This window comes from Marmota monax, unplaced genomic scaffold (genome assembly GCF_021218885.2).
Source record: "Marmota monax isolate L192 unplaced genomic scaffold, Marmota_monax_Labrador192_F-V1.1 WCK01_AAM20220418_F8-fsc00034, whole genome shotgun sequence".
NCBI classification, from domain to species: Eukaryota; Metazoa; Chordata; class Mammalia; order Rodentia; family Sciuridae; genus Marmota; species Marmota monax.
In genome coordinates, this window is record NW_026693934.1 from 2,784,779 (window position 1) to 2,799,025 (window position 14,247).

Here is a 14,247-nt window from a genome sequence, read left to right on the forward strand (position 1 = left end):
TATTTGCTACTCCGAATTGAAACTCATTTCAATGTTTAGATTTTGAGTGTCCATGTGTTAACACTAAAAATAATTTTATTTGTGCATAGTTCTCCTTGCATTGTTTTCATTTCTTCTATTCAGCTTTTCTTAATGGCTCAAACAGTAAACATGACATGTTTAAATCTGTTTTGTTTTTTTTTTAATTTTCGCCCCCACTAAATTTATCACTAAATCACATATACTAATAAATGGTTTCAATGGTCCCATCCAACATTTTGTTAAGATAATCTCATATGGTGGCTACATATGAAAAGGGGTTTGTTTGAATAGAAAGCAGAATATAAAACTTTCCCTGGAAAGTGGGGGAAAGGAAGGAAGGTGAGAATGGTAAGTCCAGATGGCTTGTAGACAGCCATATCAAGGTCCAGTGGGATGAGAACAAAATGATTTAAGAGGGAAGACCCACATATGTCTTTGTTGTTAGTTCATAGCAGAGATCACAGTAGCCTCTGAGAGTCAGAGGCAGCATCCCCTGAGAAATTTGTTGTGCATTATGAGGAGAAGAGCACAACAGCATACCCCCATCAACTCAAGTATAGTTTCCAGTTAGCTCACAATCTGAGGTGCTTTAATGAGCCAGTCTCTTGAAGATTTCTAGAAACTAGGGGTACATAAACTTGTTAGGGGGGAATTAAGATACCCCTGAGGCAGGAACAGGAAAGGTTATGTCCACATTCTGTTTGTAAGTGAAATGAGGCTGTTGTTATGCTGCCAGACCTGCTTCTCAGTCCTGCCAGGACTGGAGAAAAATGTCTGGAGAAGAAATCTACAGCAAATAGCTGCCATAGGTGTAAGAATTATTAATACATAATGATTCATTGAAAATCTAGGAAGGGCAAAGATTGACACATGATTATTATATGAAATGCAAAAAGCTTCCTGCACATGCAATATGTAGTGCCTTTTACATTTAAAGAGTTCTGTGCATTGAATGGCAAGTCAAGGCATAAAGTGTGCTAAAAAAATAGTAAAGGATCCCCCCATTTGTCTTGCAATTTAAATAACCCATCATATTTTTAGCACCATTATTATCCATTTTTTGTCAGGGGGACTATAGCATTTCTTTTGATCCAAAAATGTATTCTGAGTAAAAAAAAAAAAGAAAGAAAGAAAACAATACATTAATTATATATATATATATATATATATATATATATATATATATATTGCAGTTCTGATTTTCTTTTTCTTTTTTTTTTAACTTCAGGAGAAAAATATTCTTTTTGTTTTTGTACAGTTGCTAGTCTTCCAACTGCAAATATTTAGTCACAGTGAATTCATTTAAATATTGGGATAGATTCCACCATCAGTTTCCACATTTCCTCCAGGGCTTTGTATTTATTTATTTATTAGATTTTCCAAATTCTATGCTTAGTTTAAATAGCTTGAGGGGAAAAGTACAATAAAATTGCTTTAGTTAAAAAATATAACCAGTATCAGCAATATGAAAACTTAACAGTAAAACAGCATGAGCATATACATATAAACACAGTCATCGTTTTAGCACTCTGTTGGGAGAGCCATATCACAAAGATTGATTGCATTCCAAGCCCCGAAGCTTAGGACCTGAGGCTCTGGGGAACTACACAGGCTGGGAACTCAGGTTGGAATGGTCATCACAGGCTCCTCAGAGGAATGTCGCTCTTCATCAGAGGAAAATCAACAACCGTTAATAGAAGCTGATTTTATTTGGCAAGAAAGTTAAGAAGAAATAAAACTCTATGACTTTATTTTAATGCTTTCTGGCAGATAAATACAGCATTCCCTAAACGTCTTAACTTCCACCCAAAACTAAGAAATACATTGAGAAATAGATTTCAAGTATTTTAATTTTCTTCTTATTATTATTCTTTTTTAATTTTTTTGGTGATACATGACAATAGAAACTATTTTAACATAATTATAAAAGCATGGAATATATCTTGTTCTAATTCAGTCCCCAGGACCTCTCCTTCCTTTCCTTTCCCCACACCACTTCCTCCCTTCCCTCTGCTCTGCTGATCTTTCTATCATTTAACCATAATTATTTTTAAAATTAATTTCTTATGGAAATACATGATAGTGAGATTCAATAGAATATATATATATATACACACACACACACATAGGAAAGTTATGTCAGATTCATTCCACTATAATTTAATTTATTGTGAGAAAATGAGATGCAAAGACAGGGGGGAAGAAATATAAAAGTGTAAAATGAGTGTGTGTGGGTGTGTATAGGCATGCTAGTCTCATATCAGAGTGAACTTCAATAGTTTGAATAAATTAAATATTTAATATGTATATGTATACATATATATATATATATATATATATATATATACATTAAGCAAATTTACATTTATACAAACCTTTGTAAATTTAAAGAATCTTAAGAGAATTTTTTTTTTCCCTAGTGAGTTAAGAAATCAGAATCTAACTGAAAGTCTTTGATTCCTGGTTACCTTCAGATTTAAATCAAAATCATTTAGCATAAGACACAATTATTTTCAAGATCTAGGTCTTGCTCTCCTGTCTTTCTCTTTCTCCCTTCCTCTGCAGACACACTACATACAATTTTGTAAGTAGAGCTAGTTTTAATAAGAAAATCTTTCATTCTCATTTAACATACTTTCTGACTTAACTCTTAATCATAACCAGAAACTCTCTTCTGACTTTTTGTCCTAAGAATGTCTCATATAAACTCCCTGCTCCAGACTGGTTTTCCTCTCTGTGTTCTCATGGCACTCTCTCCTACCATTCCATTCTGAAAGAGTTTTACAGCTGCAAACATTTCTATTTGCTTGTGTACCCACTATTCTATGATCATTTCAAAGACAGGAACTCCACTTTCCATTTTGTACCTGGAGTCTAGCAAAAGCCATTTTCTGGTCTCTCTACTTCCACTCATGAATCCATTTTTTCTTGAAATAGCAGTCAAAGAAAATAATGTATATTGAATTATATCTCCATCAGTCTTGTTTCAAAATCCCCCTAAAATAGATGCCATTTATCTTCTCATAGTTGTTAATAAATCCCTATACGATTCTACCCTACCTGCCTCTCATATCTAATTTCACCCACCTTTTCCCTTTCACTTCTTTTATTTTTCTGTGAAAATTAAAGCTATTTCCTGCTTTGGGTCTTTGCAGTTACTCTTTCTTGTGTTTAGTATGCTCTTTGCCTTAATTTCTTCCATGATTATTTTTTTCCCCATCACTTTGGACTCATCTTAAATGCCAGCTTCTATAATCACCCTTTTTAATATGAGCCCTATATCCAAGTTGCTGTTTATGGTAGTGATCAATGACTGGCACAGTGTATTTCCTTTTCTAACACCTGTTAAGACTGTTCTTTCTGGGACCTTTGTGGTTGGATTGGAGCAATATTTTAGGACTCTACTCCGTGTGAGTAAGTTTTTTCAATCAATTTTCATCAGAAATAATGGGTGTTATTTTCTAGCTTGATATGAGACCATTCAGAACACTCTTTTCCCTCTTTCCTAATAACTGTGATCATGTAAGATGATCATCCATCAATCAACTTAGGAACTTGAATGACTGTGATGAGGATATCCAGCTCCTAATTCATAATGGATACATAACTACAGCCAAAATTAAATGGTTTCTGCTTTGAGATAAGGAGATGTTTCACTTGCCTATTACCACAGTATAACCAGTGGTGCCCCTTCAGCTTTTATTTGTTAAGTAGTTATTTATTAAACACCTTCATTCTTCTTCTGCTGTCATGTAAGATTTGTGAGACGACCAGTAATGTCTCTACCTTGACCTTTGCTTAATGCTAGTGCCTGGAAAAATGCCTGGCAGGTAACAATAAGTATATATTGAAAGAACAAATAGAATGAATAATTTAGGCCTGTATCCTGATTTTAAAGATAATAAAATTAATTTTGTAGTTCTCAACCACTGACTAGATCATGGATGTCATCACCCAAATATCATGACAATCAATTGAAGGAACAAACTTGAGAAGAGTAGATGACCTCATAGAACTTGCAATTTATTGATCTTTTAATGAAAAAAAATACTATTACCTTACAACAAAATGAAATAAATGTTAAATTTTATTAGAAAAGAAATAGGCTGAACAACAGTAATTATTTATTTATTTTATTTAATTTTTATATTTATTCTAATTTGTTGTTTATGACAGTAGAATGCATTTCAATTCATATTACACACAGAGAGCAAAATTTTTTCTATCTCTGGTTGTACATAACACAGAGTCACACCATTCCTGTCTTCATGTACTTGATGATGTCCATCTCATTGCACTCCCTTTTCTACCTCCATACCCCCTCCCTCTCCCTGCCTCTCCTTTGCCTTATCTAGAGATCCTCCATTCCTCCCATGCTTTCCCCTCCCAACCTATTATAAATCAGCCTCCTTATATCAGAGAAAACATTCTGCATTTGTTTTTTTGGGATTGGCTTACTTCACTTAGCATTATATTCTCCAACTTCACCCATTTACCTGCAAATGCCCTGATTTTATTCTCTTTTAATACTGAGTAGTATTCCATTGTGTATATATACCACATTTCTTTATCTATTCCTTTACTGAATGATGTCTAGGTTGGTTTCACAGTTTGGCTATTGCAAATTGTGCTGCTATAAACATTGATGTGTCTTTGTCCCTGTAGTATGCTGTTTTTAAATCCTTTGGATATCTACCAAGGAGTGGGATAGATGGTTCAAATGGTGGTTCCATTCCCAATTTCCCAAGGAATCTCCATACTGCTTTCCATATTGGCTGCACCATCTTGCAGACCCACCAGCAATGTATGCATGTGCCCTTTCCCCATATTCTCACAAACACTTATTGTTGTTTGTATTCTTAGTTGCCATTCTGACTCGAGTGAGATGAAATATTAGAGTAGTTTTGATTTGAATTTCTCTAACTGCTAGAGATGTTGAACATTTTTTCATATATTTGTTGATTGATTTTATATCATCTTCTGAGAAGAGTCTGTTCAGTACCTTAGCCCATTTATTGATTGGGTCATTTGTTTTTTGGTGTTATGATTTTTGAGTTCTTTGTATATCCTAGAGATTAGTGCTCTATATGATGTGTGTGTGGTAAAAATTTGCTCCCATTCTGTAGGCTCTCTACTCATCTCACTGATTGTTTCTTTCACTGAGAATAAATTTTTAGTTTGAATCCATTCCATTTATTGAATCTTGATTTTAATTCTTCCACTATAGGAGTATTATTAAGGAAGCCAGGGCCTAATCCAACATGAAGGAGATTTGGACCTACTTTTTCTTCTAATAGATGCAATGACTCTGGTTTAATTCCTATGTCCTTGGTCCACTTTGAGTTTGGTTTTTTGCATGGTGAGTGATAGGGGTTTAATTTCATTTTGTTGCATATGGATTTCCAGTTTTAGTCCTGCTGTTGAAGAGGCTATCTTTTCTCCAATATATGTTTTTAGCACCCTTGTCTAATGTGAGATAACTGTCATTATGTGGGTTTGTCTCCATGTCCTCTACTCTGTACCATTGGTCTACAAATCTATTTTGGTGTCAATACCATGCTTGAACAACAGCAATTTACATGTAAAAATTAAATCCATAGTCATATTGATTATTAAATGAGATCATTATATTTTTATTCATGAGCTTCTACATGAGAAAACTCTTTCAAGAAGTTAACGATGATATAATGATAAAGAGAACAGTTTCTGAGATTAATTGTGTGGTTTCAAATCACATGTCTGCTACTTATCAACTGTATGACTCCTGGAAAATTGATTAATAGTATTTGCTACTATGAAATGAGATAGTCTCAATAAGATTTTCTTGTTTATTTTTAATCAAAATCAAAAGGAGCAGATGAGTGGTCTATTTTGTTCCAAGTGAGACACATAGAACAGAAGATAAATATTCACGAACATATGAGGTATTGGCATTCTTTTTGGAGTTTACCTTGAAAATCAAGCAGAGCTTTGAATAGACTCTACAGGAGAAAGAATAGGTATCAACCCAAAGCATCACATATGATTTCTATTTCATGTGAATCTTGTACTACTACTACTCATGAAATTTCTGAATTTAATGAAAGATCCAATTTTAGAAAACAACCCTACACAGTTTTATTTTTTTTGGAGAAAGTTGGTTTTAAACAAAGCCATCACTATTAATAGGAGAAGGTATATAGAAAGAAAATTGAGCTTGGGGAGAACAAATAACCAAGAACAGAATTTATACATTAGTAGCACATGTGCAAGCAAATGTATGGAGAGTTTCTTTGCTTAGATTTGTGTGGTAAGAATTACTCACCAAGTTTCCTTCACCAGGCTGTATTCTTGTTATTAACTTATTGCTACCTGATTGTTTGTGGTGGTCCTTAACAGATGTTTTACCTGCCTCTAAGGGATCTGGACATGAATACCCTAATAGAAAGAAGAAAAGGAAATCCCCAGAGAAATGTCACATTTGCATTCAAGTTTTTAAAGTAAATATTTATTTAGAATAAGAAAATGAAAGAGTGGGTTCATTTATGAAACATAAATAGATAAATCAAATGTTAGGAAACAAAGCAAGAAAAATGCAAATGAACTGTTAAAAAGCAGACAATAGCAGCATTCTCTCTCCCTCCAGAAAGTCTGCTTTGATTTTTCTGATTGCAACTAACTCTCAGCTGTCAATAACATTGAACTAAAAGACAAGGGTTGTAGATAACTTGCTGTAGTGCTAAATCTGCTATAAACACCTGTATTTCTGCTCTTTAATCTTAAAATGTACAAAATGAGAAGTTAGGGCTTATCCCATTAAAACATATCATATTGTGCCTTATTGATAATGGCTATAAGCTTCTTTGTTTTCTAGGAAGCTTATCAAAATATTTTGGCTTACAAATGCAAACAGGCCCTATTTTTCTATTTCTTTCTGGAAAAGCACATCCCAAAGCCACTTTTTCTCTAGAAGCAGCAACCAGCAACTTAACTCCTTCAAATCTCTTTCTGAATCAGATTGATTTGTCCATGTTTATAAAGTTTTATGTCATTTTTCTCTTGAGAAGTTCACATTTTTTGTCATTGAGTTAATGGTAAGCTGATGTAAAATAACTAGACTTTGGCAACACAGAAAACTATGTTTGAAAGAGTCAGAACTTTGTTCTTTCAATAATAGGTTAAACATGGAATTCCTTCAATTTTTATTGTTCTTTTGAAGCAACAGAGCCCTGAAGAAATAAAAAGATATGGAGAGTGATAGAAATATGTTATAGAAGTTGATATATATTATTTAACTTTATTGAAGTTAATAAATCATTTCCTAAATTAGGTAAATTTTAAAGTAAATGTGCTATTTCTTCTCAAAACGTCCTTACTTATTACTCTTTTAATGATTTGTTTTTCTTTTTCTTTCTCTCTCTTTCTTTCTTTCTTTCTTTCTTTCTTTCTTTCTTTCTTTCTTTCTTTCTTTCCTTCCTTCCTTCCTTCCTTCTTTCTTTCTTTCTTTCCCTTGAAAGACAGAAGGTTATAAGAGGAGAATCTTACAAATACATGTTAAAGATTCATAAATATATCTGAGTTAGAGTTTGGTTCAAACAAATTCATATCATCAAAAACAGTCAATAAATTTGGTTCTAAGATCTAAGAAGTCACTCTAAAATAGCATGATTTGTTTCAGAATTATTCACAAATCTCCATGAAAAGGATCATAAAAAGAAAAATCAATTTGTGTAAGATAAGAAAATTAGTATTTATATTGAGGCAAGAGCAAATGAAACATTTTTAAATGGCTTTCTAGAAGCAAAATTCAAAAACAAAAGATACCATTCCACAAACCCAGCCAACTAATGAAAAATGTCCATGAGGTAAAAAATTTAAAAAAAAAACAGTAGAAATAAATAGTTTTATTTAAAAAACAAAAAAGATTTTGAAAAATGGTATAATGTTCAATTTAAGGGGAAAGAAGGTATATATTGTCTCTTATAATTAGGAATGTCTAATAAAATTCAGTTTGCTCCTATATAAAGCTAGTAGTAGTTAATACCTTGCAAGGATGCCTTCACAAAATTTGTCCTTATTTTTAAGCTACTGGAGAATCTAGACTTTTATGTAATAAAGTATTGAATGTTTGAAAGGCCAATAGTTTGTTTGCCCAGTTAAACATAATAAGGGACAGGTTCAGAATGTGAGCTGCCAGACTTCAACCCTTAGTTTAGGGAATATATAAAAATCAATAGATTATATTTTTCATTCCTTATTAAATATTTGGAATCACTGAGTGACAATTGCCTGAAATACAGCTTGTGTATGTTATTGGATGAATTCTTGCCATAGGATATAAATTTCAACTAAGCCAAGATTTTTTTTTTTTATTCTATTTTCAAGACAAGTAGTAGGAGAAAAGCAAAGGTTATTCCACTACTTCCAGAAGCTCAGCCTCCTCACCACAGAACTTCCTAAAAAGCCAATTGGCCTTGAAGACTATTTGATTCATTTTCTCTCTCCTTCCTGAATGCTGAAGATGAATAGATTTTTAAGTTTAAAAACCAAAATATCATATTTGTGAAAACATTCCCACACTAATTCTTTACTGCTATAGTAGTTAACCCAATTTCTGCATAATACTCTGCAATACTAATTAAATGTGATGAGAAATTGCTGTGTCATAGTGCACATATATTTTCCATTTGTACACAGACTCTACCACCTTTATTTATTGCCTGTATGCACATTAAGTATTTTGATTAATCATGACAATAATATATCCAAGTGATATATCCAAAATTATTTGGAAGACTAGGAAATATAGAAAGTTTTTGTTTTTGGAAGGTGCTTCAAAGCTAGCCAGATATCAGTTTTCCCTATATATTGTTAAGTAGGTCTCATATTGTACAACTACTTAATAGTGGTTGTTTCATCGTATGGATTTTTTTTTATCTTTTTGTGAATTGAAGCTCCTATTTTTTACCAACAGAGCATCTTCTTTGCTTCAGTAAGGATGAATTTTCTTGATTATTCTTGATTATTATTCAAGTATTACTGCTCTAGGAATTCTTGGGAAACAGAGTCAAGATTGTCTTGTTCATTTTTATTATAACCTGAAAGATTGCAGCTGAAAGTCTTTAATTAAAGAAAAATTTTCATCCAGAACTGAGCTCTTTATATTAACAGAAAATAACACCAACACATTTTTTTGTAGGTTTCTGTTTGGTTTACAATGCTAGACATGGAACCTCAGGCCATACACATACTAGGCAAGTCCCCTATCACTAAGCTACATCCCCAGACCTATAATTTTTGACAGGATCTTCCTAAATTTCCAATCCTGGTCATTGTTCTGCCTTAGCATCCTGTCACTGGGATCATAGGCATGCATGCACTATCGCTCAGCAAAATGTTGTAGTTAAAACAATTATTTACAAATATTTGATTCAATTTTCACAAGAACACTGAAAATCTGTCCATTTGCCAGTAGAATAAACAAAGAACTTAAAAGATGATGAAGCTGCTTTGGTTAGATCAGTGTTCTAATTAGCTTTGAATTTAAGTGAGACTAATCTTAAATCATTACTCCAGGTCTCTACCAACCAGCACATTAAACAATGAATAACTTATGTGAACCTACCTCAAATTTTTCATATAGGTACATTGGTTAATTGTTCATGTTGGGGGGAGTTGCTGGGTATAGCTGAATAAAATGTACAATTAGTGTATTACAATGACTTTTGTATTGAATATAAATGTATATCTTTATTTTATTAGAGTATTTGGAAATATTTAATATATCTCATGATAATATGTATTACAAACTTTAATATATTATATGATTCAGTTATTGTATATAAGACATATATGTAGCACAACAATTTATATTTCTTTTATGCTTACCTGCAGAATTTATCTAATAAAACACCAGGTTTTCGACAATAGTGTTATCTATTGTATTTCAAGAAATAGTAATAGATAATCAAGTTGGAATGTATAATGTCTCATTACATTCTTGTGTTTTAGTATCCATTCTGATTCTAGAATTGAAGTCTTACATTCCAAGGAGTTGTATTTATTGTTTGGGTTTTTTTGTTTGTTTCTTTATTTCTTTTTTTCAAATTTCTACATGTTATTCTTCTAAGATTTTGTTAGAGTGTACTTATTATTATTTTTTTTTTTTTGGTTTTTACCTTTTAGGAATTTGACAATAGTTACCTAAGAAATGTCAAAAAAAAAAAAAAAAAAAAAAAAAAAAAACCAAAGTCTTATCATTAGGAGAATAATCTGAGATTTTATGTGCCTTAGAGAAGAGCTCTTCATCGATCTCACTCTTATAAAACTAATTAGAACCACAACAAAATATTTATGTATTATCTTACTTTCTCTTTTTTGATTTATGTAGTATTTTTCAGAATTCTATGGGAGATAAGAAATATGCTTTTCTCCAATTTTTAATGCTTTGAAAAGATTTTGAAAATGCTAGAGAGTACTATTTTTATAAACTAAATAAAATATAGATTCTGTCTACCATAATGATGCCTGAAGGAAAAAAAATGTGGAAAAAATATCTTAAAATAATTTTTCTTTGGTCTTGCCTCTTCTCCTTCATTTCAAATCAAGAGATTCGTTCTCCTGCTGGCTGTAATGGGAATCACTTCCAGTGCCATCCTGATGGAAATTGCATTCCTGATCTGTGGCGCTGTGATGGAGAAAAAGATTGTGAAGATGGTAGTGATGAAAAAGGATGCAATGGCACGATACGCTTGTGTGATCACAAAACCAAGTTCTCCTGTCAGAGTACAGGTGAGCAGAATGTTGCTTTCGCCTTCTGTTGCACTCCCTGAATGAAGAACCCTTTCTGCTCGCCAGCAATCTGTATCTCAATTTTGCAAAGAGCGTTGTTGTATTCCTAGTAGGTATGCTCACATTCTATATGTAACAAAAGTGATAGCCATCTTCTATTGAGAAGTATTATTGGTCTGCAGAGTTCTGTGAGTATTCTCTTCATGAACTCAGGAAACAAAGAGCTTTAAATATGCCCCAGTTCACAAAACTGGCATGGCACAATAGAAAAAAAAAATTGGGGGTGAGGATGGGGGTATCAGTAATTCAACTCAGGGGCACTCAAACACTGAGCCACATTTCAAGCCCTATTTTGAATTTTATTTAGAGACAGGGTCTCACTGAGTTGCTTAGCACCTAACTTTTGATGAAGGTATCTTTGAACTCATGATCCTCCTGCCTCAGGGATTACAGGCATGCACCACCACATTGGCCACAATTGAAATTTGAAACCAGCCCATTTGGATTCAGAGTCTCAAATTTCATAGGCTAGAGATGAAATTTAGAGAACAAACAGAATGCAAGAACTGCAAAGAATTTTTCATAGATTTCAGGACGTATTCTTGGTTCATCTCTGGAACATCTCTTTAATGTGAATTGCTTAATCACGAGCTCTTAGTGATTCCTTTGGTTCTGTATACCAACTAATTGGTAGAGAGTAAAAACCATGAGTAAGCAAATACTATAAAAACCACATTACTAATGTGAACTTTTTTTTCTTTTTTTGGTGACAGGAATTGAACTCAGGGGCACTCAACCACTGAGCCACATCCCCAGCCCTATTTTGTATTTTATTTAGGAACAAGGTCTCACTGAGTTGCTTAGCACCTCACCATTGCTGAGGCTGACTTTGAACTCTTGATCCTCCTGCCTCAGCATCCAGAGCTACTGGAATTACAGGCATGTGCCATTGAATCCAGTGGCTGATGAATTTAAATATACAAAAAAGCATCACATTTCTTTCCTAAAAACACTTCTTGGTTACACTGAAGAATTTAAATAAAAAATAAAGAAGCATATGTAAACTAGAATAGATATACATGAAAAATAATCCTGTAGCCCATTCCTAGTGAGAGAATTATGTGTCCAAATGGGTTATTCTTCCAACAATAGTTTTTCAAAGATGTTTCTATCTTCAATTGTTACATAAACATTTTATTTGGAGAATACTAGGTTTAAATGTGATTTTCAGTATAGAAATTATCCTTTTGAATATATAGTAGTTAAAATCAATAGATAAGTATTGTTAGATTAATAAAATATTGACTGCCTAAATAATTTTCTATAGACTAATTCTTTTTCCAAAGAGACAGTTATTTGACTCAGATTAACATAATTCAAAGCATATATTTTCTTCCATATGACTTCTGTTCTTTGTCTAATTAGTCTAATGTTGAAATAAAGCAAAGAATAGTCTTCAGTATATAAGTATGAATAAGAAACTGGCAAAACTATGTTAAAACAAATATAAATTGGCATGGAAAATTTTAAAAATTAATTGGATATGATACAAAAGTTTGGCAAATTTAGATGTAAACCTTAAAATCAGGATGAAATTTTTCTATGGAGAAAGAATGCTTAGAAAGCTTCAGGAATAATGATTATCAGAAGACAGGGATGATGTGGGAATGGAGAGAACATAGGTAGCAGTTACTGAGGTACATACAGTTGGCCATGAGGAATAACTTCTAATGTTCTGTGGCACAGTAGGGTAACTATAGTTGGCAACCAACTGTATGTTTCAAAAGAGCTGTTAAGTGTTCCAAAAACAAAAATGATAAATATGAGAGATAAATGATATGTCAATTACTCTAATCTGATCTTTATACATTGCGTACATATATTGAAATATCACATCATATCCCATAAATAATGTACAATTATATTGTGTCAATTAAAAAAAATCTAATAAAGAACTTCATAGCAATGTATACTTAAACAACTATAATGTCATTAAGAACTTGTTTGAACTTTCTATCATAGAAAATATTCAGAGAAAACATAATAAACAAGAATATTAAGAAAACAATAGATAATTTGGATGCTTCTGCATTGTATAATATTTATTGATATTTTGAAGTGAAATCATACAAATTCCTCTGAATATGACTCAAAGATTAAACTGAAGTATAAGGATGACTAGCTATCTTTGGAAAACTGGATTCTTAGAGATACTTGCATGTGTTGACTTATGACTTATATTGCACTTTAATAATGTTATTAATAAGATTTATCAAGGAATTTTCAAGTAAACCAAAATTTAATGTAAATAAAGTACAACTGATATTTCATTTTAAAAGAGAAATGTAAAAAGTATTACTTTTACCAATCTATTTGCTTCTAATTAATCTGTAGTTTAGATATAGTAAATCATAATTTTGCCAAACTTTAAAACAATCTTCATGCACAATTGCATATTCATATTTATGATAGATTTTTGTGAACATCGGAAGCATTTAAAGAAACCACAATAATAATCATTGAATATGTATGCATCAATAGTCCTTTTGATATTTTTTATTTACTTTAATTAAATTATCACTTTTGCAAGCTAAAAGACCTTTAATCTACTCAAGATTTTCAATCCAGAGTTCAGGTTTATTTTCAAAGATGTCGTAAATGCTAGCTTGGACATTTAAAAGTTTCTAAAGTAATAAATTTACATTTATTAGTTAGAATGGCTTTTCTTTTATACATAAGTTGCCATCTCTTAATTAGTGTTCAAATACAAGCACATTAGTAAGTTTTATGTTAGTATAAAAAAGAGCATGAGAGTTAAATTAAAATGCAATACAATTATTAACATCAAAAGTCTTCTAATCTCAAAGGAACTATCTGACCAAGAAGTGTACTCTACCACATCTGGTCTCTCATGTCCCAGACCTATAAATAGCAGTTATATCATAAATGAGGAGTCAGGGGAGAGAGTTTCAAGTCTACCCCTCATGTAAAAGCAACTCAGGATGCCATTCTTTAAATTAAAAAAGAAAAGAAAATGTTTGGTATTATAAAGTGATGTCAAGAGTATAGGGAAAATTGCCCCTCAGGGGTTGAAGGAATGTTAATTTGACCCTGCCTTCCCAGTTTAGAAATTTATGTAGGTAAAATCAGAAATATATGAAATTATAGATGCACAAATATATTCATTGAATTTTTTCGTTTTTAGTAAAAAAATAATTAAACAATGTATTGCTTTTCAGTATGGAACTACTTAAAAGAAGTATGGTGTACTCATATAATGAATTACTCTAATGTCATTCAGAAGAAATAAGAAAGGAATTCATTTAAGTTAAGACTTGTATTCACACTTTAAAATTAAAAGAAATTAAAATTAAAAGAAATTAAAATTTCTCTCTACTGCTAAAAATACATATAAGTGATGCCCGCATGTTACAAGAGAAAATAAAGAGACATGCT

General features: G+C 32.0%; 1 protein-coding gene across 1 annotated transcript in view; it reads left to right on the plus strand.

Annotated features, from left to right (window-relative positions):
- The window catches only part of Lrp1b (LDL receptor related protein 1B), a 1,856,415-nt gene that overhangs the window by 1,139,466 nt on the left and 702,702 nt on the right, over nt 1-14,247 (plus strand). The window contains exon 21 of the mRNA XM_058585368.1: nt 10,609-10,791. Within this exon, the coding sequence (XP_058441351.1) occupies nt 10,609-10,791 (183 nt within the window). The remainder of the gene's footprint in view (nt 1-10,608; nt 10,792-14,247) is intronic.